Genomic DNA, 25,284 nt, shown 5'->3' on the forward strand with positions numbered 1-25,284 from the left:
TCTTTTTCCAATAATCTTAAATGTATTTCTTTTTTTTTTGGAAATCTTTATTCATTTTTGAACATTGATCTTTTATTTACTTTTGTAAACTTTTTTTTATTTTTCAACTTTTTACACTGTTTTTCTATTCTGCTCGGTAACACGGAGGTACCGAGCACAATAACCGAGCCGAATTCAGCTCGGCGGCATTCGGCTATTCACTCACTGCCGTTCGGCCCCTATGAGAATACCGTAGGACGAACAGCAGCGAGTGGCAGGACGATCCAGATGTTGAATAGACCTTAAATAGACCTTTAAGTTTTTTCAGTAATATTTACTTGTCCCAGAACTCCAGCAAAGAATTTGGGGACTTTAGATTATCTGCACCAGTACCCATATGAAAGTATTGCACACCACTACTAGCTTTGGCCGCAGCTGGACACCCACAAGTGCCCCTGATGTTTAAAGGTTACTGTATGTAAACCCTAACAATAAACTTCTCTTATTTGCTATAGGATAAAAGGATACCACTATAGTGTGTAAAAATACACATCAACCGATGTGGTTGATAACCTAAAAGCATACATGTAGAAATACCACCTCGGTAGGAAACAGTGAGGTGGAAAAAGAAGTTATACTCCAACCAAAAATAGATAAATAATCAGCCAATTGAAGCAATGTTTCTCTGTCAGCTACAATGAGAACACACCAGAGCCGAATTAATCATTCCTAAATTCCTTATCAGTACCCAGCATGGGGTTAATTTACATTGGAATGTGTTCCTTGCTCTAGAGGGGAGTGGATATTCACCTCAAGGTGGTCTCTGCCATTAATTACAGCAATATATATCAGTGGTCACAATACTTAAAATAGAAAGGGTCGTGGATATGGTGTTGTTTCAGTGATTTTAACAAGTGTGATGCATTGACAACTTTGCAAATTATAACATAAGGTCCTTGTCACAGTGTCTGTTATGTTCATACTCTCTTAAATGTATTAATCATATTTTTCTAATTAAAGTAAGCCAAATGGCTGATTATTTATCTATTTTTGGTTGGAGTATAACTTCTTTTTCCACCTCACTGTTTCCTACAGAGGTGGTATTTCTCTTATTTGCTCCCTTTTGAACTATTAAATAGACAATTAAAATAGTTTTTTTTTATATATATGTTTGTTAAGTGCAAAAAAGTTACATTGTTCGCAGCTATATTTGTGGACTGCTGAAACCCTCCCCTCTATGTACTTAAGAAGAGAATATGGGAGGTGTTTGTAGATATAAATCAGAAAAAGCAGCCAACAGTGAGGATGATGCATAGATGTAGTACACTTAAAGAAGAACTCCAGGAAAAAATTTTTATTAAACCTTGCAGTGGGGTTACCTCCGCACTGCAAGGGCCAAGTGCTCATTTGTGTCTAGGTGCTAAAAAAATAAAAGAAATGTAAATACTCACCAGACCATCCGAGCCAGCTTGTTCTTAAACCGGTGTCTCAAGCGTCTCTCCCCTCTGTTGCAGTTGTCTAAGGATCCTGTTGTCATCATGCTCTATACACTGTGCATAGATGTGAGGACACAAGGAGCATTCCCTCTGTGCAGAGGAAGAGAAGACACCTAGACAAAAATGAGCACTTAACCCTTGCAGTCCGGTGGTAGCCCCACTGTAAGGGTTAATAACATGTAACAGGAGTTCTTCCTTAATGAGATTTGTTACCCTAAGACATCAAGTGTACTACTGGCAGGATCACCTGGTGAAAATAAAGAAATAAAAGCTAGAAAAAAGAAAATGAATGCAGCCACCACATCTAAGGACTGGTAAGCTGCAATATATGACATTTTTGTTTGTTGGTTTAGATATGCTCTAATACATGTCATTACTTGTGTTGTTATATTATGCTTGTACAGTTTCTCTCTCTCCAAATACATGAAAAGCACCACACTAACTCCACTGAGTCAACAATTTCTGCCTGTCAGAGAATGAAACCTGGCAGGATAAGAGTGACTTGCTTGGCTTAACAAACTAATCCAGTGGCTGGAATAGCAGTGTGCATTTGTTTCTCTTTGTTTGGAGTATCACTACTAAGAATTGTCTTTATTGCCTCACGGCAACCAACCAAGTACAGAGCTAGTGTGCAAGATTTTGAGTAATATTAGTGATTAGTTTATTAGGTTTATACATGCATCTATCATGACATTTTCTTTTTTTTTACATACATTTGCTGTGCATCCTGACTTGAAGAAGCAAAAGCATGAGCTAATGCCAAACTGACCTGAACTGAGGCCCATGTACACTAGACCACACACTTTAAGATTCCAACTGTCAATGCCCAGTGCAGGTCTGAGGCTGAATAGTAGCTTTGGGAACAGTTTTTAGCACTGACAATCTGATGCCTGAGACCCAATATACACATTCCAACAGTAGACTTTCCAATGGGCATAATAGATCGATTTTAAAATGCATGTATAGGATGTATAGGGATAGCTGACCAAAAGAAAATGAATATCACATTAACCCCTTCGTGACGAGAGACGTACAGTGTACGTCCCGTCACAAAGTGGCTATATGACTGGCCACGTACAAGAAGTATACGTTTCACCTAATCAGGCAGCACTACTATATTACATGGAAATAAATTATCTCTATTTCATCTTATTAAATGCCCAATCATTTTATTCTACCTGCCCTGCCATGTTTCTAGTTGTGGAATTTTATATTTCTGCACTGCACTGTTTTATCCATTACAAGGGAAAGAACACAACACACTGAAACAAATGATTGAAAAGCAAACCAGAACTATATAGCCACAAGTCCTTTAATTACCCTAGCTAAAGCTAACCACGGTGTGAACATGATCATATTTGTCCAGGTGTATTTATTTAGTTCTGCAACTATTTATTTATTGTAGTTCAAGTGAGTTTTTTTTTTGTTCTTGAGTTTATCAGTCATGACAAGAAATTGTATTTAAAAGTTTCTACATACTAAATACCAAAAATAAAATGGGCCACATAAACTATACATGTCGCAGTGTCTGTCCAAATGAATGGCAACGCAACTCACCTACCATATGGTAACATAATTAATCATATGAAAATGGCATGGACAAAAATGATCGGACCCTTCACCTAAACATTTGTTGCACAACCTTTAGAGGCAATTACTGCAAACAAGACATTTCTGTAGCCCCTCATGAGACTTCTGCATCTGCCAACAGGTAGTTTAGTTCATTCTTATTTAGCAAACTGCTCTTGCTGTCTCAGGTTTGAAGGGTGCCTTCTCCAGACTGCATGTTTCTGCTATTTTCATAGATGTTCAATAGGATTTAAATCAGAGCTCATAGAAGGCTGAAGCTGTTTTGAGTCATTATCCTAACCTATTAACTGCGACTGAGCTTTGTGGCACTGTGCAGTACATTTCCCCCCAGAATTCCTTGATAGTCTTGATATTTCCTTGCGCCCTGCACAGATTAAAGGTATCCTGTGCCACACACAGAAAAGCAGACCCAAAACATAACATGCTGGTCTATAAATTTCTTTGTGATTACCTAAGACAACTTTCTCCTTTGATTTCTATGGTCCATGTTCAGTGTGGAGTTCACAACAATACAAAACAACAGTGACTACTTTTCTCCATTTAAATAGGCTGACTGATTACCTTTTATGTAGCTGATAGGGGACAAGCGAAGGGGAATACTATAGAGCAGCGATGGCAGACCTATGGCACGTGTGCCACAGAGGGCACGTAGAAGCCACTCTGGTGGCATGCGAGCCTAGGCAGGGGTGGCAAATTTGTATCGCCCGATACCAGGGACATGCAGTTCTGGACGCTGGGCAGATAGCTTTTTTTTCTACATTTAGCCTTGATTCGGGCAAGCAGGGCTAAATGTAGAGTAGGGAAGCCGCCGCTCGTATAGTACAAGTGATCTCGGGGATGCCACCTATATCACTTGTAATAAGCCTCCTGGGCCATCCCTCCCCGCTGCCCCCCCTCTCCATTGTCTGCCCCCACCGCTGGCTGCCTCTTTCCCAGCCTTCCGCTGTCCTCCCCGCTGTGATTTTCGGGGTCCATCGATCTTCTGGGGGACCTGGGACCATGGCAAAGTAGTTCAGGGTTAAGAGCGGGGAGCAGAGCGGAGGATGTCCATTCTCCGCTCTGCTCTGTGTGAACAGTGAGACAGGAACACTGTACTCACAGCCTTCCCATCTCAGATATCACAGGAGAGCCAGCACAATGCTGTGCTAAAACTCCTGTATTGGAGGTGACAGGTTCAATAAAGAGAACCTGTCACCTCCAAATGCTATCACACAGGGGCTTGTCATCCTCTGTGTGATAGCAATAAAGTTAAGTTAAAAAAAGTTAAAAAATGTTTTTATAAAATTAGTAAAAAATATCAAATTAAAAAAATTAAAAAATAGAAAATAAAATCAATAAAAATTATTTAAAAAATAAGTAAAAGAAAATAAGAAATGGCATTTTTAAAAAGTAAATAAATAAGTGATAAAAAAGTAAAAACATTTACTAAATAAAGAAGAAAATTAAATGTTTCAATATGTGTTTTTCCCTATTTTGCCTAAAGCAGTGATGTTGAATGTTTTTTAAACCCCAGTACTTAAACTAAAACACGATACTAAATGTATTTTTAGTTTTGGCACTTTGAGATAAATAATTTGATTATGCGTTGCAGTTGGCTCACTCGGGCTAAAAAACATTAGCCATCACTGCAGTAGAGTTTCACTTGAGTGACACCTCTGAGTCTGCTGAGGCTGCTGACATCACATCCGAGATGGCTACACAAGGGAGGCTTTTACAGGTAAATAACATGCCAAAAATATGTTTAAATCACATATACTCTTATGGGAAGATTTATGTTGAAATAAATAGTCTAGCAACAGGGTGTACACCGGTAAGGGAAGTTGGACAAATTCTTATTTGTATCTACTGCTAGCAGAGCTAAGCTGGCATTTCACATTCCAACTTGTGGGAATATATGCACAGATCATTTGAGAATTAATGATCAGAAGCTTTTTTTGCATGACCAACCCAACATACAAAGGAAAGTGAGTTAATCATTTTCATCTTTTAAAAAATGAAGAAAGCTTCAAGCAGCTGTGACACAATGTTTGCTTACCACTGTAGGTGTAGATAAGTTTGGACTCCATGAATCGCACTTTGAGATTGTGAAGAACAGCTGGCTCATGCAGGTAACTGAGAGCTGTGAGGTCATTTTCTCCAACAAGAATGTCTGGATTTCTGAGAGGCGGCAGACTCTTCTCAATTACATATTTCAGGTCCTACAATAATAGCAGTAATAAAACCTTATTTATTCTACTACCATTCTAATATTTCTCACAGACATCTGTCCACAAAATAGATTTGTATTTTCAATGTAAACCCCAAATCTTTTTTTCAGTATGTTTCGCATCATACCTCACTGTATACAGTTTATTTAAGCAAAACAATTTTTTGTGAATCTGCTACAAACTTTCTTACCTCATGTTGAAGGCTGACAGGGCTAGGCCACTGCCGTATGAGCTGCTTAACTTGGTCATTGGGCTGCCTTTCTGATAAACGTATTAGGCAGCCCAATGGGAAGAAGAAGTGCACATAGTAGGCTGGGGATGCTGGGGGGGACAGAGGGGAGGGATGGCCCAGGAGGATTATTAGCCTGCAACAGGAAGTGCTGTTACTGGCAGGAAATTAAAGGTAATACAATTTGCAACAAATTCCCAAAAAACTATTTCCTAAAGAAATCTGTACACAGTGAGGTATAATGCCTGACATACTGAAAAATAGATTAAGGGTTTACATACACCTCCATATACATTGATTAGAAGTATTAGAGAACAGCATAGACATTTCCACATATACGCCAAAGATTCAAGGTTTTAGGAACTAGGTTAGGAGTTTAAGAAAATAGACTAAGACCTAAACTATAACAGTCTCTTTATTAAGAGAAACCTGCCATGGATATTTGCTGTGGTCTTTGCTGCCCACTGACCATTGATTCTAAACATTTTACTTTATGTATACCTTTATAACAGCAAATTGGTACACCGTGATGAGCATTCCTTCTCATGTTTGCCCTAATGACTAGGATTTTGCCAGCACCCACTTCTAAAGAAAACATGGCTTAATCAAAAGATTTATTTTGTGCATAAACACAAAACTTATTTTAATGCAGACCTCAATCTTAATTACATATAGATGAGTTGTTTTACCTCCCAAAGGATTTTTGTTCTCTGTTTAGCTAATCTTCACACACCTTTCAAACCTTCCCTGCCAGGCAGTTGACACTCTTATTTCCTGATTGGCTTTGAAGCTACCCATATCAACCTTCTGCTTCAAATTTGCTCACTGGATAATGAATCTACAACATAACCCTGATTTGGGCAGAGAGCTAACTCAAGGAACTATAAAAGTGAACCAAGACAGTGATCTTCCTACTTGTACGGTAAGGGTGTGTAAATTACAAGACACAATTGCATATCATTTGGAAGGCAAAACAGTAAACATTTATGTACTTCGCTGGCATATTTATCTGGTTGCCTGGAGTTCCCCTTTAAACTCTCATGCACCTCTGCATTAGGGGCTATAAACATCAATGCACGAATATCCATGAATCGTTTAACTCATTGCTGGAAAGGTGAAGTTTTCCTACATGGCTACCATTCAGTGCACTCTTTGGATACATGCTAAGAATATAGCTGAGAAAATATTCAGTGGAATATATGAGGGGGAAGGGGGGCGTATCAAAACTGCAGCAAACAGAATCTGGAGCAGTTGCTCATCGCAACCAATCAGCTTCTCTCTTCAGTTTGTTCAGTTAAGATTTCAAAATGAAAGAGAGAAGCCGACTGGTTGCCATGCACAGCTGCTCCAGATTTTGTCTGTTCCAGTTTTGCTAAATCCCCCTCACGGTGTTTCTCTGTTAATCATAACTGATGCAAAGGGAAATGTAGATGTGATGAGCATCATCATATGACTTTGACTTCCATGCCAAATTTAAAGTGTAACAGCATAATTAAGGAAAATGGTCACAGTGGATATGGCAGCATGACACTAGGGATGGAAACCGATTACTGTCATCATTACTGATCAGCAACCTGCCTGTGTGTGGTCAGGCCAGGTAAATACGTGTCTCCATTTATGAGTAATGTGAGATATCAATACAGCTCGGGCATAAAATATCCCTTTATAAACATAAGTGAAAGGCAAAAGTGACTCTGCTACCTATTTTATTATAATGAGTCATAAGATAGCTATTGTTGACGAGAAACAAATCTGAATAAAAGAAAGTCACATATGCCTAAAAATATATAACCCCCCCTCCCCCTCTTACAGAGCCATCTTCCAGGCGTAGGTGAAGCACGGTGTCCCCAATCTTCAAGTCTTTTGTAATTTCAGCAGATTTCCAAACTTCATCTGCATCAGGGATCCATACCCGGTTATACTGGAGAAAAAAAGAAATAACTGAGATATGACATGTGGACATACAATGTGACAAGACTACATTCAGACATTACTTGTACAACAAATGGCCTCAACAAAAATACAGCTTTAGTCATCTTATACCTTCCTGATTGGCTGGGAAGCCTGGCAGCGTATAATGACTCGCTGTCCGGCTTCCTGGTTGGTCGTGAAGCTGGCCAATCAGGAAGCCGGGCCCCGTGCAATGAAGCTTTTGTATATTTTAAAATGCAAAAGCCAATAACAGGCTGGCTATTGCACCTGTCCACTGCCTGCTGTCTCCTTCAGGTCCCTCCTTTGCTGATTGACAGCAGGCAGTGGGCAGGTGCAATACCCAGTCTTTTATTGGCTATTGCAATTTGAAATATCCAATGCCAGGCTGGCTATTGCTCCCAGCAATGAAGTTGAAAAAAAAAGTTTAAAAACTATAATTAAACTAAAATTAAAAAGACTAAAAAATGTAAAAATAGTTAAACAAATAAAAATTAAAAATGCAAACGATTAAAAAAAAATTAAGTTAAATAAACTAAAATTAAAAGTACAAAAAACATTTTTTGGTGTGTTATTTTAAATAAAAGTTTGGTTATTTTATGATATTGGCTTAGAGTTCTACAATCCCCATTATTTTAAATCCATGAACCTAATTAAAATGTCTAATATAATACATACAATTATTTAAAAATAAATAAATATATACACACATGGTGGGAAAAGTCAAGTTTCAGTTTTGGCCTGACAAATTTTGCTGCAGGAGGTGCTTTGTGGTCCCATTCATTTTAATGGATCCCAAATGCACCTCCCGTCTGCAGTGCGATCGCCCGCACTGAACGCGCGGTACTGCAATGCTGAGCGTTCCAGTGCAGTGCGATTTTCAAAAAATGTACATACCGTTTTATTCTGAGGTAAACTTTATGTCCGTAGAGCTGCATTTGTGTAATTTATTTTCAATAAATGGCGGTATTATTTTTTAATTTATCTGTTTAATCGTTTAATCGAAAAAATGATCAGCCAACTAATCGATTATGAAAATAATCGTTAGCTGCAGCCCTATTGAAGGTGATGATACGCTCTGTGTTTCTCTAATTTACACAACAGATAGTGAGAGGAAACCTCACCTTTGACATCTGTCATTGAAGCAGGTGTCCCTATTGGGAGATTCTTCTTACCACCTGTTTTGGTGACAAACTCCCCACACTTTCAGTCACCAAGACATGAAAGGAACGAGAGTCTCCTTAACAAAGATAAAGTCACAACAGAACCATAACATTTAAAGTGACACTAAATTCAGGAGTTAAATCTTAAAAATAAATTCAAGTAACTTAACTATTGCCAAAAATGTATGTTATTTGTGTATCACTCGGCTATAGATCCTCAAATCATCCCTGAATTGGTGTTGACACTGTCCTTCCTTCTGGAGGGTGACTACTTTTGTTCACCATAGTCCTTGTGTGTTGTAAAGTAGCCACCGCTCCAAGCTCCCTCCTGTGATGGACTACAATCTCATGTTTAGTTTACTAATTTGTAATGAGATTGTGGTCCATCACAGGGGAGTGGAACAAAAGTAGCCACCCTCCAGAAGGAAGGACAGTGTCAGCACCAATTTAGAGATGATTTGAGGATCTACAGCCGAGTGATACACAAATAACATACATTTTTGTTAATTGTTAAGGTACTTGAATACATTTTTTAAGTTGAACTCTCAAGTTTAGTGTCAGTTTAACTAACCTTAAAGTGAAAATAAACCCTTAATCCCTTCGGCTCATCTCTATCATATAGGGGGTGTTCTGACGTTTAGCAGGGGAGATCTCAGAGAGCACTGATGACAATGTTTGGGATTTCCGTGCAACAATGGGAAGGAGTTTGCACATGACTGGATGATGTAAGTCAGCAGAGCTTCATCTCATTCACTAAGCTAAAGGAAAATTCCCTTTCAAATAGAACAGCTGACTTGCCCTTAGTAAATCAAAGCTAAAGCGATGGCAGCTCATTACAAGAAGTTAGGAGCTCACTAGATTTCTGGAATGACATCAGATATTTTTTTGATACAAAACATCAATACATGCGCATGCATTGCAGAACTATACTGAGTTTTTTTTTCCCCCAGCCAAATGCTTTAAAGGAAAATAATCTATAGTGGCCTATAAAATCAATACCAGCTCCAGAAACATTCTTAACAAAAATGAGCAAAGAGGCCAGATTATATGGGATTATTATAATATAATATAATCATATAATAATAATAATATATAATAAAATAGCAGCAGAAAGTTGTAGAATAAAAACCTGTTTAACACAATGAACACAAACAACAGTAAATACTGTATAGTGTTAGATATACTGAGAGGATCGGCAATGTTTTGTTAATCCTTAGTGAACACAGAAGGGAGATCATATGAAAATACATTTATGAATCAAGTTAGTCACTAGTTGCTAGCTGTCCCCTGAGATCCAAGCACCTCCATTGGTAAATGGTTCATTTCGTGTGAATATCATCTCTTGAAAAAGCCCAACCTAAGAAGTAAACACGAAGCTGTTTACTCAATCAGGGGCATTATGTTACACCCTTTTCTAAGAGACCCTCCCTTAGGTAACAGAAAACATGCTTAGCACATTAAGAGCTGTTTGGCTGTGTTGTGGAAAAAAAAAGTCACACTCACTGCCACTAGCACATTACATCATTAGTATCAATACACTTGTTTGTGAAAGAATACTTCCAAGTGCCAAGAGTGTTACTGTATACAGATGTAAAAGCCCTGAAGCCTCGTTTACACCTGTGTTCTGTGAGACGCGACAAAATGTACGTGTTGGGGTTCGTTCTTAATGGCACCCTGATGGGCCTTGCCAACATTGTGTACTACAATGCACAGTAACTCAATACCATGTGTTGTGGTGCACTGTCTTTAAAAAGAAAAAGCGTACATGCACCTTTTCTTTTTTTTTGGTTCGTTTTAGTGTGTTTTTTTAGTGTGTATTAATCGGATAAAAAAATGAACAAATACCATCCTTAATTTAAAATACAAATCACAAACAAACAAAATTACAAACATAAAGTTTAAATTTTTTTGCAATCGCACTACACTGGAACGCACGGCATTGCAATAGCCAATCGCAGGTTGGCTATTGCACCCGCCCATTGCTTGCTGTGCCCTCCTCCTAGCATGGAGGAGAGAGCTAGGGGATCCAACCAACTAATTGATAATGAGAATAGTTAACAACTATTCTCATTATCGATTAATCAATTAGTTGGTTGCAGCTGTAGTTGACACCTCCATATAGAAGCCAAGGGGTGCAACTCAATAATATGTTTAAACAAGACATACAGTATCAATGTTATTTCAAACACAATGCATACCAACCAGAGTTCTAAATGATGATTTTAACTTTGTACTGATGTTATTTTCAATTGATTACAGGTATTAGTGGTGTGCAGCAGCTGTATGTTTATAGGATCTGTTTCTACTGTCAGAGCAATCACTGGTAATCATCCGAGAATGGTTCCTGATATGATATATTTTCCGTTTTCTAAGTCTAGGGGTGTCAGTTATAAACAACCATTTGTACATACAGCTCTTTGTTCTCTTGCAAACAATTCAGTCCCTGAAGTTAAAATCATTCAATTTATACCAACTTAAAGTACACCTACCCAGAGAAAGATCCCTTTCATGATAAGCAACATCAAATTCTTCCTTCCTGGAGAAGGGATACCTAAACATCTGTTGAATTCTCATAAATTCTCACTGTACTGACAAGGTTTCCCAAAAAAATATTTTATTACAAGCTAACAGGCCATTAGGAGGCAGCACTCTTGCAGTTTGTGGGCCATTTCTAGAGGCCTGGAAACATACCTGATGTTCTAAACTGGCCCCGTAACCTAATGCCAGTGTTGTGGCCCCCTCAACCAACTGTGGCCAAATTAATCTCCAGAAACAAAAGCAGTACTATTCCTGTCAGAAGCCATTCACTTCTCCCTCTCATAACCCCCAGTTGCACTGACATCATTCATATGAGGTCAGCAATGAAAGCAAAAACAGCTTTATCCACCCCTGTAGCAGCTAATAATAAACAGGGAGAGTGAAACAGAACAATGTTATAAAATATTTATTATTATATAATTATTTTATATAAAACATGCATCGTGGGAAGCCTGTGACCTGACATGATGTTTAGCGTAGCCTTAAATTCACCATACATACCAAATTACAATCTATTTAGACAATGGACACACCCCTGCTGTGCCCCCAGTAATGCGGACCATTATTCATTTATATGCCAAAAATGATTGGATCCATCTAAAATTGTTTCTTTTTCACCATTACTTTTGCTTCATATTGATTTTCTGAAACTATAAACAAGATACTTAAGAGGCGGGATGAAGGTTTTAGTGCCGCATAACATTTTTGGTAGTTAAATAAAACATTTTAATAGATATTTGTACATCAGACCCAAATTAGGGACAAATGGAAAGGAAAGGGACAGAGAGATTTGATGCAAAAATGGCAGGTATAAATACACAAACGTGGCTTACTTAAAAGAGAACTAAAGCAAAACCTTTTTGCCTTTAGTCCTCTTTTAGATTTACTAATGTTCTACTCTGACCGAAACTCGCCGGATAGTGGGCTACTGATATATTGCTAACATCACATAGCCGTGCTACAGGCGGAAAGGATCCCCCCAAAATTGTTGGGATCCACTCTGCTGCATGATTGACAGCTGGCTCTGCCTCTATAGAGCCAGAGCCAGCTGTGCCTACCCCCTCTCCTGTCTGTCCCTCCAATAAGCGCTAGAGGAATTGAGAGGGGAGGGGGAATCCCTGTGAGGAGTGATGACTGACAGACACCACTATCTGCAGGGAGGAGATTGTGAACTGAGTGATCAGCGGTTTGTGATCACTCAGCTCTCGATCTTTAGGGCTGACATGTGACACCTGCAGTGTCACACAACGGCTTAAAGTATTGGGAAGAGTACATTTTACTCTCCCAATACTTCTCCTTTAATAAATAAAGTAGTAATAAAGTTAAATTGTTATCATGCATATAAATGTGCTACAAATAACAGCAGGTTTGTGCAAGATAAACTGCTACATAAGAGAATGTGCATAACATCATGCATGTGCAGACATTACCAGTTTACAAAGGAGCTGCAGTGGACATTTCTGATTTGATGTGAATCCCGATTCTGGTGGGCTAACCGGTTCATCAGCAGGTGGTCCTTATTTTAATGACGTGGGAAGCACCTCTTTTTCAAGCTCAACAAGAACAGTAATGCGGTGGCGGGAATCCGCCGGTTTAAATGTGACAGCTGTCACATTTAAACCGGCGGATTTATGACACCGCATTACCGTTCTTGTTGAGCTTGAAAAAGAGGTGCTTCCTCTAAACGCGTTGCTACCGACTACCACTGACTTGACTGCCTGCCGCCCTGTCGGTTTCCCTCTACCGCCGTTATCACGGCTCTTGCACACCGCTCCATCCCGGTCACACATAGACTAAGCATTGCCATCCACAGCCGCAGTCACAGCAGCTCAGCCAGACGCTGCGCCGCCCAGTCTCCTTCACACCGCCTGGATCTCCCATTCACGCAGCGGTGACAGTGACATGGACGATGTCCCTGTTCTGCCATCTCTCCCCTCATTTACTACTCTCCCCTCTCCCCTTGGACGAGCATCCTCAGGCAGCAGACCAGCCAAAATTGGGCAGGGCATACACTTTGGGCATCTCGATCCTCCACACAGGCCACTCCTCCTCTAGTCCCCAGAATTACATGTAAGTGCCGATCTTTTTTATGTAATGTTCTGCCCAGTTAGTTAGCTTTTTAATTGCCTTTGTGCCCTTTTGTGTGTTTTTTGTTTTTTCCAACTCTGCAGCCTCTGTCGTTGTTTCCAGTGCTCTACTCATCCAGGAGTATCAGGTGCCTAACCCCCCACTGTGTGCTGTGGCTCATTCCCCCAACACCTACACCACTGCTTTGTCTTGTGATATAGGGGTCAGAAGATAAAACCATGGTGCTTGCTTGGTAACAGACATCGAACACTCTGGGAAATGTTGCATGCTGAAGAAAGTACAATTGTACAGGTTCCTTCCGATATGTCAACAGCTACAGTTGGGCAAAAAAGTATTTAGTCAGCCATCTTAAAAAGATGAGAGAGGTCTGTAATTGGCATCATAGGTAGACCTCAACTATGAGAGACAAAAAGCAAAGGCCTGCCTTATTACCTCTATAGCCCTAAAAACTCAATGGGGCATACAATCTATTGGAGAATTACACTGTTTTTTTGTTTCTTTTTTATTCTCCTCGGCCATGATCATTATTCACTATTATAATTTATCCAAGAACTTTTACACAGTACTGTATGTCTGTCATGCCTTTGGTTCCATCTACATCCACCTTTTCCTGATCCCCCAGCAATCCCCCACAGCACTGACATTTATCCTTGCTTGGACAGATTCAAGTCTGTGCGTTGTAGTTACACACAATGAATCATGCATTTTACCATATGTTACAGCAATGCATGAAGCTAACGTTGGTCCAATACCTTCCCATTCAATTCAAATGGCACTACAATGTACCTTGCCAGTGCACCACAATACATGTGATAAACCCTGACAATGAACTGCTCCTATTTGCCCCCATTTGGTCTGCTAAATACACAGTCACAAGCATTTTGTTATTTCTGTTTGATAAATGCAAACAAAAAAAATTGTTGATTTTCATAGAAATCTAGTGACCTGATAACTTTCTGTGCCTTTTGTGTACAAGAAGGGGCTATTGTTTTTGTTGTTTATTCTAGCCTTGACCGTTCTCCTTATTTTTTTTTTCTAAATCATATTTTTTTAATTTCTTTGTTTACAATATAAAAACAACAACACAGATAAACAATCAACTAACCAACTATAGAAAAAGGTACACAAATAGCCGATACAATAGGAACATAGTAAAAGAACAAAGACATCATTCCAGTCTCATCAGTTGAGAACACAACTATGATTATACAAAAGAAAAAAGGATAAAGCTCACACACAGAAAAGAGCGGAGGGGTCAACGTCCCACAAGGGAGTGTGCAAATTGAAGACCTTAACCTATAAAGGTAGAGAGAGAGCAATGGGACATTCAACCCATTCTTGCTCCATTAGAGACAAGGCAGCCGGGTGAAACAGAAATGCTAGTTGGGATTGTCCAAAGGTCTGACCTGGTAGGTCAGCCACCGGAACCACAATGCAGAATGTTAAAGCGGACCTTTACATTCAAAAATCTTCTATGTATGATGATTAATAATAACATAGACATGTCAGGTGAAAAATCTGTGATTTTGAAATAATAAATTATTTTAGTTTACCAAAGTAATGCACACTGGGACTGCCTTGTCATCAGCAGAGCAATGCTGGGAAATCTCATCTGTAATCTGATGAGATCTCAGGGAAAGGCATTTTCCTCCCCTGAAATGATGTGCATGGTCACATGTCCTAGTCACATGTGCCAAAAATCCAGGAAGTAAATGGAAAGCTAGTAATCTGCCCTTAGTAAACATGGCCAATGCCAGAAGACTGGGGAAGAAAAGAGAAACAAGGAATGCAAAGTATACAAAGCCACCAATTATCTAGAAGGATCTGTTTGTAGATTGCAATTACTAAATATTTCCAAAGGTGTGTTTGTTGTTGTTGTGAAGATATGAGTAAAGGTCCACTATAAGACACCTCTAATTTGGACCTTCCTCATTATTTTACTCTCCTTATTTTTTTTTCTATTTGTGATCTGCTTTGCTATGACTTGTCGCTGTCCTGAGTTCTCTGTACTGTCAGCCGCCACAAATTTTATAAACGTGTCCCAATATTTCTGGTCACACTGTTCTATTTCAGTGGAGGAACTACATAATCCTACACAAAACTCCGATCACAGTGAAGTAAATTAATTACTAGATTCCAATACAAAAAAATATTTAGAACACTCTATACTAAATGATGTCTGGATGTGTACTCGCAGGTAATTTCCACATTCTGCTTACAGACCATGAAACAGCTCGTAACATTACCGCCAGGAAGTCCCTAACATTACCTCATCAGTTGAAGTTTAGTTTTCATATTCCCACACAAAGGCATTAAACACATATAAAAAGCAATCAAAGTAATAGTAATTCACACAAACAAACAAACAGAGGATGTTACTTTCTGTCATCTATAATATAAAGGGAAAATAAAATGTATTTAGGAGAAGAACATTGTTTTCAAAAAGTCGACTAACTCATAGGCTTGTAATGTGGGAAGGAGCAGTGAAGCTACACTACTAAATATGGTCATCTCCATTGTAGTATATACACAGTATATAATTATAATGACAATTTACTGTATACACACAAAACATGATTTTCAAAACATTAATGACATAACAGGGGGCATAGCTCCATTTGTTAAAACACAGCCTTCATAGATGGTTTTGGCAAAGATCTCCTATTTTCTTTTTACAGACCAATAACCCATTCTCTACTTTTAAAACATCAACACACTCGGATTAAATGATTTACATCAAGTTAATCTCTCATATATATAAACTTTATATCTATACAGTATATCTAAGTTTTGAAGCCAAAATCTTTTGTTTTTGTTTTGAAAAGAGTAAGATGGGTTATAACCCCTTTTTTGACATTTGTGTTACTTCTCATCCGATAGCCATAACAGGAAGTGAGAGAAATTCCTTCAAAGTGAGGGAAATCCCTGATGGTCAACAGGGTCACCAGAACTAGTGTCTCCATCTATTTCTGTTCTGATGACAACACAAAATTTGGTATTTTCTTTCACTCTCTCTATCATTGATAACGGCCACCAGGACAAATAGCGAGGGTGCATCTCAATAACGGGGACACAAACACTAATAGAAACATAACAGGTGTTCTAATCCCTCCCCACTCTATCTAAAACTAAAACAATTAACTTAAAGTTCCCCTTTAAGTTAATATAATATTAGTTGTATTAGAAAGGAAGAGCAAGCCTCTACAAGTCAGGAGAGGACTAATCAGTACAAATTTAAATGATCCAAAGAAAAAGTGCTCCACTAAAAATAATAGAAAAGAATCTAAAATGTTAAATGCTATCTGTGAGTTTATTATATGCAGTGGTTACCTGTTTCCTGGAATCTGTCCAGCTCAGACAGAAGAAGTATAATATTCTAGTTGAATGTGACCTACAACAATCTAAAAGGTCTATAAGATGGTTACCTTAACACGGTCTTGTAGAAGGTTGGTATGTAGCATTAGGTGTGCTAAGGCAGCGCCTGCCTGTCAGCAGTACATCCTGGTCTGAGCCTGGCATATGCTGCATGACACTCTATATAAAGCAGGCTTGTAAACATCAGCCGCGTCTTATTGGTTTATTAACAAAATAAATATTATAATCCCTTCTGTTATTTTATAGCTTCAGCATAACATCCTTTTCTCCTCTGATTAGGGAGGAGATGGACTTTTGCTTATTGTTTAACCACTGATTACGTGCTCTTCCTACTATATATCGAAACTCAAGTCTTCTACTATGTCAATTTTGGAATATATCTTCAAGCTTTATTCATGGATATGAACAAACAAAGGATATTATCATTTATGTAGCACCATGAAAACAGCATGTATGTAATTATGTTTATTTCTTTATATTGTTTGATAGATAATTTTCTTTCTTCTAAAATGGTCATCATTTGTTTATATAAAGAATCAGGCGTACCAGGAAAGAGAGGACCAAGAAAAGTCCATACAGCAGTACACTGGATGGTGATCTCTTGTTGGCCTTGATAATAAAAAATATGCCATTAAAACTGCTTCAGCCTCCAATGCCCTGGTGCGCAACCTGTGGCCCTTTGGCACTTATTGTGTGGCCTTCTGAGCTCCTGCAGACAGTAGTCTGTGTTTTACATACTAAGCTGCTTACCAGGGAAGGAAAATATTCTTTAAACTGGCTTCAAATATTTAAGCGGCTTGGTTTATTTATTTCACACTGACTTACCGTTTCTGTGATGTTCATCCCTTTTCTCTTTTAGTTTTTGTCCCCCTGATCTTTTAAAATTGAACACAAATGTGAAAGCATTGATTTGTAAAGGGACAGTGCTGACTGTGATATCTAGCAGTCTCACATAATGTGTCTTCAGTCTATGACTGCCTCACAACGCATGTCCCGAGACTCAAACATATCCGATAGCATGCCCCCATTCTCTGACCTTCACCTATAGAATGCCCCCAGTCTCTGACCGTCATCTCTAGCATGTCTGTAGGCTTTGACCATCTTATGTGGCATGCAGCATGTTCCCAGTATCTGATTTTTGATCTGCAGAATGCCCCAAGTCACTGACCATCACCTGCAGAATGCCGTAGGTCCCCAGTCTCTGACCATCTCCTGTGGAGTGCCTGTAGGTTCTAACAATCTCCTTCAGTATTCAGCATGTCCCTAGTCTCTGATCTTCACCTAAAGAATATCTCAAGTGTTTGAACATCTTCTATAGAATGTCGGTAGGTTCCAACCATCTCCTGCAGCATTCAGCATGTCCCTGGTCTCTGATCTTCACCTGTAGACTGGCCCACTATCTGGCCATCTCCTGCAGCATGCAGAATGTCCCCAGTCTCTGATCTTCACCTGTAGAATGTCCCCAGTCTCTAACCATCTCCTGTAGAATGCCTGTAAACTCTAACCATCTCCCGTGGCATGCAGCATGTTCCTAGTTTCTGATCTTCACCTGCAGAATGTCCCCAGTCTCTGACCTTCACCTGTAAAATGCCTGTAGGCTCTGGCCATCTCCTGCAGAATGCAGCATGTCCCCAGCCTCTGACCTTTACCTGTCAATGTCCCCAGTCTCTGACTTTCTCCTGTAGAATGTCCCCAGTCTCTGACCTGTACATGCAGCATGTCCCCAGCCTCTGACCTTTACCTGTCAATGTCCCCAGTCTCTGACTTTCTCCTGTAGAATGTCCCCAGTCTCTGACCGTCTCCTGTAGAATGTCCCCAGTCTCTGACCTGTACATGTAGAATGTCCCTAGTCTCTGACCTTTACCTGTAGAAAGTCTCCAGTCTCTGACTTTCTCCTGTAGAATGTCCCCAGTCTCTGACCTGTACATGCAGCATGTCCCCAGCCTCTGACCTTTACCTGTCAATGTCCCCAGTCTCTGACTTTCTCCTGTAGAATGTCCCCAGTCTCTGACCGTCTCCTGTAGAATGTCCCCAGTCTCTGACCTGTACATGTAGAATGTCCCTAGTCTCCGACCTTTACCTGTAGAAAGTCTCCAGTCTCTGACCTATAGCTGTAGAATTTCTGCAGTTTCTGTCCGTCTCCTGTAGAATGTCCCCAGTCTCTAACCTTCACCTGCAGAATGTCTCCATTCTCTGACCATCTCCTGTAAAATGTCCCCAGTCTTTGATCATCTCCAGTAGCATGTCTGCAGTCTTGGACAGCTCCCTGTAGCATTTCATTTGCTGAATATTATGTGCAGCCATTTTGTTATGTCAGGGGCTGCACTTGAGGCCTCGATATCAAGAAAGTTACCACTATTGTTTCACATTTTTTCATGTACTAATGCACATTGCGTTATCACAGCCCAGTCTCCCAGCCCAGTCCACGAGACTCCCAAAGCATTAAGGTGCTCATACATCATTTGTTAAGCCTGTGAGCTTTGTTAAGTGTAGATGGACAAATCTCACCTGCCAAACTATTGTAATGTGACAGCCGGTGTCCACAGTTATCAGAATACTCAAAAACTGGCTGTATCTAATTGGATGCAGGCACTGTTCGGCCAATATTTTGTAAGGTTAATTGAAAAATCAATTTTTGTCAAACCAGTTGGTGCTGGCATGGCCATTCATGGATCGATTTGCAGCCAATTCAGCAGAAAATACAAAACTGGAGCTGTAGGTGGCTAGCTTTACTCCTTCTGCAGCATTTTCCATCATGTGAATCAAATGACAAATCCAATGGGGAGAGTAAAGCATGCCGAATATTTACATCCTCACACACAGGCCGAACAAAATAAATCTAACAGATTCTTCCATGCATGCTAAAAAGCATGAATGAATGATTTTTCCCTGCTGGCTATAGTATTCTGACTGTTACTGTTCAGCTGACAATTTTCCACCAAGGTCCTTTGATAAAGTCATCTGGATAATCAACCCTTGTCAAGCCGGGTGATGTTGGGAGGGCCACACACAGCTCAAACTTAGGCCAAGTCAGCAGGACTTGGGCAAAATTCGAGGAGTGTATTGCCAGCTTTAGACAATGACTCTCCCCATAATAGCTGCAACAGGTAAGCAGGAACTCAGTCATGGTCTGACCTGGTGATATCAACTAGTGATGAGCTGGGGCTTGGTGCTAACCCATTTCTCCTGAGTTTGCACAAGCCCACTCAAAACTGTGACCGATAAACCCCCCTACTGACACAATCAGTGTAGGCAGTTGCATTGAGGGGCATTCCCCACCCCACTGCGCTGCATGGCAGGGAATGTATTTGACTCAAATGATTGGGCCTTATCAGTCACATTTGACCAGATTTGGGCAGTCTCAGACAAACTGAGTTTGCACAAAGGCCCAGCTCATCACTAGTATCAGGACTGAATCTTTAAAGGGGAATATTGCCATGTAATACTTGGAAAAAAATACATAAAATGAAATATCTTCCACAGATATACTTAGCTCCTGACCTATTGTCCAGCCAAAACCATCAGCTCAGATCCCAGTGTAATTAATAAGAGGGGTGTAGCAGAACAAATGTGGCCTTCACAGCACAAAAAAATGTATAGGAACGTCACCAGCACACCAGCACGACAGACACTTAGATGTCAGTGCAAATCCATTTATTTGATGTCAGTCATCACTCAAAGTGTCATCAAATAAATGGATTTGCACATGCGCAGTGTTAATCGTACGACTTTTGATGGACTTAAACGCCACCAACCATGCGAACATCGTACGATCGACCAAAGTTTTCAAACATGCTTGACCGTCAAAAGTCGTATGATTGTACAGTACTATCGGTCGGGCACTCTATTCACACGTTACGATTTGTCGTACGAAAAGTCGATCGCATACGATTATCGTACGATAATCGTAAGGTGTATGGGCACCTTAAAGGTGGCCATACACTTTACAACCCTCGCAAGACTTATGTGTTGCGAGGGTTGTAAAGTACTTAAAAAAAAGTACGATCTGCCCATCTTGGACAGGCAGATCGTACTTGCGATCATCGCAAGCCCGCCCCCCTGAGGGGCGGGCTTGCGATGACTGCAATGAGGGGCGGGCTTGCGATGACTGCAAATGGGCAGTGTGCGCATGCGCACACCGGCCCGTTCGGCAGTTGTTGAACAAGCAGGCCACCAACTCGCCGAGAATCGTACGATTCCCGGCTGGTTTTCCAGCCTGCTTGTTCGACGGAAGACCATACACCTTCCATACACTGCACGATTCTCGTACGATCGCAGGATTTCCCGCGATTCTCGTACGAGAATCGTACAGTGTATGGCCACCTTTAGGAGTGCTACAGGTCCTTGGACTTTTCTTCACAGCACAAAGTCACCTGTTTCCAATGATTGCAAATGCTCTCAGGTGACACGTATCACCTTTCCTTTAGCCCCCTCTCCTAGTTATTGATAAACTACTTCCAGTAATAAGGTATTCAAAAGCTTTGTTGGTGAAATGTATTATTTATGAACATGCTTTCTTGCTCCACCAAACACAGAGATAACATGTATGAGCAGACGACTTGACAAACTCATAGAACTCTCCTCTAAGATACAAAGAATACATTCTTTAAGCAATGGCAATGCCAGTCTGATACAGCTTCCACAAAGGTTTTTTATTGACTTTGACATTGTAGAGACTTTCAGAGTAAAGTTGTCTGCTGTGAGAATTTATTTTTGGCAAACAGTGGCTCTCAATTTTGCTTTTTAAAAGATGGGCACAAATTCTAAGGCCCGTATCACACGACTACAGTATTGCTCTCCTTAGCTTTTTGTTGCTAGAACATTGAATTGCAGTGAAAGAAAGGTCTGGGCTGCAGAAATTCCAAGCGATTTGTAGGGATTTACTTTTATCAGCAGCTTTACCAGTTAATAATGTTATCCAATGCAGCTTCTGGTGACCACAGCTTATTAGCAGAGGTAAGCTTGGGCTTGGTGCGAACCCAGTTTGCTTAAATTTGCCCAAGCCTATGCAAAACTATGACCAACCCACCCCACTCCTGGCATTCCCCATGACGCAGCTACATGCCACAAAGGAGTGGACAATGCACCCAACGCAACTGCTGCCACTGATTGGGCCCGAAGGGGGGTGTTGGTCTCGGTTTGGAGCGGGCTTGAATGAATTGGCTTCACACCAAGCCCCAGCTCATCAGTATTTAATAGCAATATGTAGCTGCATAAAAAAAGTTTCTGCTATAGCTGTGTAGGGCTCATGCCCATGGGTGAATAACACTGCTGTGTTCAGATTCCTACTGTGTACAGTACAGCCCATTCACACAACTGTGTTTTCTCACTTTTTTCCCATAGCATCCAGCTGCATCAAACTAAACTAGAAAATTCTGCACCCGCAGTCTGATTTGATTGTATCGTATGTGGTACACATGTAAACGTTTCTGAAAACGTTTACTTATGCAACGACTAAATGGACATGGCCATAGGCACCACCACCGCTGCACAGTCATTAAGAGCTGAGGTGTAAATGTAAACGGGGGAATTTATCAAACCTGGAGCAGACAAATTCTGGAGCAGTTGCCCAGGGCAACCAATCAGCTTCTCTCTTCAGTCTGTTCAGTTGAGATTTGAAAATGAAAGATAGAGGCTGATTGCTTGCCATGCACAGCTGCTCCAGAGTTGAGAAATACCCCTTGAAGTGTAGACAGTGGCAGCAGAGCAGGCCCAGAACTGAAGGCTGGGGTCATTCTGCACCCACACCACCACTTCTGCCTAGTGAATGACTCAAATGAAAGCCAGGGGCAGATGTGAACATCAATAATGTGTAGGCAGCAGCAGGAGAGCAGGTGCAGGATAACCTCAGACTTCAAACATTTTGAATGAATAATTTTTTACAGCCTGCACACTGAACGGAAAAAAAATATGACAGATTCCTCCATCCACGTTAAACAGCCTTGATGGACAAATCTCCTGCTGTGTCCCTTGTAATCTGATGCCGGAGGGGGTACCACTGTCAAAGTACTCTAAACAGTGATGGCTGGCCTCACTGTACACACAAAAATCTTCCATCTGGCTCCTTTGAAGGATGCCTGACAGAAGGGTGCTGACAGGGGCACCCACTGTGTGAATTTCAGCCGGTCTTGATGAATTAATAAAATGTGCACAGTGTATGGCCAGTTTAACTCATGACACTCTCCTCACCCCCCAGTCCCTGTGCTACTTATCTATAATGATGACCCTCAACTGCTGCCCACGCCATCCAGGATAATGATCTGGGAGCTTGAAAACTTTATTACAGAGCCCTGGAGGCTATATAGCAACATTACGGTTGTGATTGGGAGCAGTGATTGGTCAGCACTGTCCTGGAAAAAAGAAGGCTCAGGAGATATTCTTATGACCACAATGACCAATCACTGCTCCCCACTGCAAGCATTATGTTGCTATACAGGCTTGAGGGCTGCGTAATAAAGCTTTTAAGTTCCCGTGCCATTATACCGGCTGGTGTGGGTGGTGGGCGAGGGTCATCATTACAGATAAGTGGCGTGGAGATCGGGAGGAAGGGGGGTGAGGAGGGTGCTGTGAGTTAGTTCACATTAATTTTTTTGTGAAAAGGTAAAATAACAATTTAATGAGGACAACAGACAACAATAAAACCCTGGTGCAAACCCCTCACCCCTCCAAAACAAAATAAAATGACTTTGGCTTTACATACACTTTAATGCGGGATGTACTACAAACGTTGAATAGAGCAGCACACCATATGGAGTCAGTTCAGTACACATAATACAACAGTGCTGACTGTATGGCTGGCTCTATTGTTACTCCTTTACAGGAAGTGATTTCATCTGCAGATTCTTTCCAGAACTTAAATGATCTGTTACATTATTTCCCATTGCTCCACAGAAATGAATGTTGTAATAACAGAAAATAAAGGATCTGATCCTTGTGCTGTCATTCCTATGTGTCCCGGAGTGTCTGTCACCGTGAGTGAAGACTATGTACACTTCAATCACACCGTGGGCACCCTCCAACCAACACACTCATGGAGCGCAGTGTAAGCTCCTGTACACTTGTCATAGTGGAGAGGACACTATCAGAGGGTGCTGAGTGTCAGCTCTTCTACACTTGTCATAGAGGCGAAGACATCATAAGAGGAAGCTGAGTGAAAGCTCTTGTACACTTGTCATAGAGGAGAGGACAATATAAGAGGAAGCTAAGTGTAAGCTCTTCTACACTTGTCATAGAGTAGAGGCCACTATCAGAGGGAGATGAGTGTCAGCTTTTCTACACTTGTCAAGAGGAGAGGACAATATCTGAGGGAGATGAGTGTAAGCTTTTGTACACTTGTCATAGAGTAGAGGATACTATCAGAGGGAGATGAGTGTCAGCTCTTGTACACTTGTCATAGAGGCGAAGACATCATAAGAGGAAGCTGAGTGAAAGCTCTTGTACACTTGTCATAGAGGAGAGGACAATATAAGAGGAAGCTAAGTGTAAGCTCTTCTACACTTGTCATAGAGTAGAGGCCACTATCAGAGGGAGATGAGTGTCAGCTTTTCTACACTTGTCATAGAGTAGAGGCCACTATCAGAGGGAGATGAGTGTCAGCTTTTCTACACTTGTCATAGAGTAGAGGCCACTATCAGAGGGAGATGAGTGTCAGCTTTTCTACACTTGTCAAGAGGAGAGGACAATATCTGAGGGAGATGAGTGTAAGCTTTTGTACACTTGTCATACAGTAGAGGACACTATCAGAGGGAAATGAGTGTCAGCTCTTGTACACTTGTCATAGGGATGAAGACATTATGAAAGGGAGCTGAATGTAAGCTCTTGTACACTTTTCATAGAAGAGAGGACACTATGAAAGGGAGCTGAGTGTAAGCTCTTGTGCAATTGTTAAAGAGAGTAGGACACTATGAAAGGGAGATAAATGTAAGCTCTTGTACACTTGTCACAGAGGAGAGGACAATATCAGAGGGAGCTGAGTGTAAGCTCTTGTACGCTTGTCATAGAGGAGAGGACACTATACGAGGGAGATGAGTGTAAGCTCTTGTACACTTGTCATAGAGGAGAGGACACTATCAGAGGGAGATGAGTGTCAGTTCTTCTACACTTGTCATAGAGGAGAGGACACTATATGAGGGAGATGAGTGTCAACTCTTCTACACTTGTCATAGAGGAGAGGACACTATCAGAGGGAGATGAGTGTAAGCTCTTGTACACTTGTCATAGAGGAGAGGACACCATCAGAGGGAGATGAGTGTCAGCTCTTCTACACTTGTCATAGAGGAGAGGACACTATCAGAGGGAGATGAGTGTAAGCTCTTGTACACTTGTCATAGAGGAGAGGACACTATAAGAGGGCGATGAGTGCACTATCACAAGGAGCTGTACATAGGGGACAGGACGTTATGAGAGAGAGCCCAGCAGTGCGTGCGTGTCAGGGAGGGGACAATACCTGAGTGTAGAGTTCGGCCAGAGCCATGGTGATTGCACAGATGGTCCGGGATGGCCGGTCTGATGTTCCCGGGGGTTGTCTTGGCTTGATGATTGGGGACGAGCGGCCGCAGTGTCACTGGTCGCCTATGGGGTGCTCATGCGCGTTCACATCCACATTACCTGCAGCGAAGAGACGTGCTCGCGCCTCACCTGTCCCGGTAAGCTGAGCAGGTGGGCGCGCCCTGTGGGCTGACTGTACAGTG

General features: G+C 40.9%; 1 protein-coding gene across 1 annotated transcript in view; it reads right to left on the reverse strand.

Annotated features, from left to right (window-relative positions):
- MYO5C (myosin VC) overlaps nucleotides 1–25,284 on the reverse strand; it is a 103,299-nt gene extending 78,015 nt beyond the window's left edge. The window contains exons 1-3 of the mRNA XM_018575964.1: nucleotides 25,041–25,284; nucleotides 7,312–7,422; nucleotides 5,101–5,263 (exon numbers count right to left, since the gene is read on the reverse strand). Of these exons, the coding sequence (XP_018431466.1) occupies nucleotides 5,101–5,263; nucleotides 7,312–7,422; nucleotides 25,041–25,067 (301 nt within the window). The 5' untranslated portion in view covers nucleotides 25,068–25,284. The remainder of the gene's footprint in view (nucleotides 1–5,100; nucleotides 5,264–7,311; nucleotides 7,423–25,040) is intronic.

Source organism: Nanorana parkeri, unplaced genomic scaffold (assembly GCF_000935625.1).
Source record: "Nanorana parkeri isolate BGI_ZX_2015 unplaced genomic scaffold, ASM93562v1 scaffold55, whole genome shotgun sequence".
NCBI lineage: Eukaryota > Metazoa > Chordata > Amphibia > Anura > Dicroglossidae > Nanorana > Nanorana parkeri.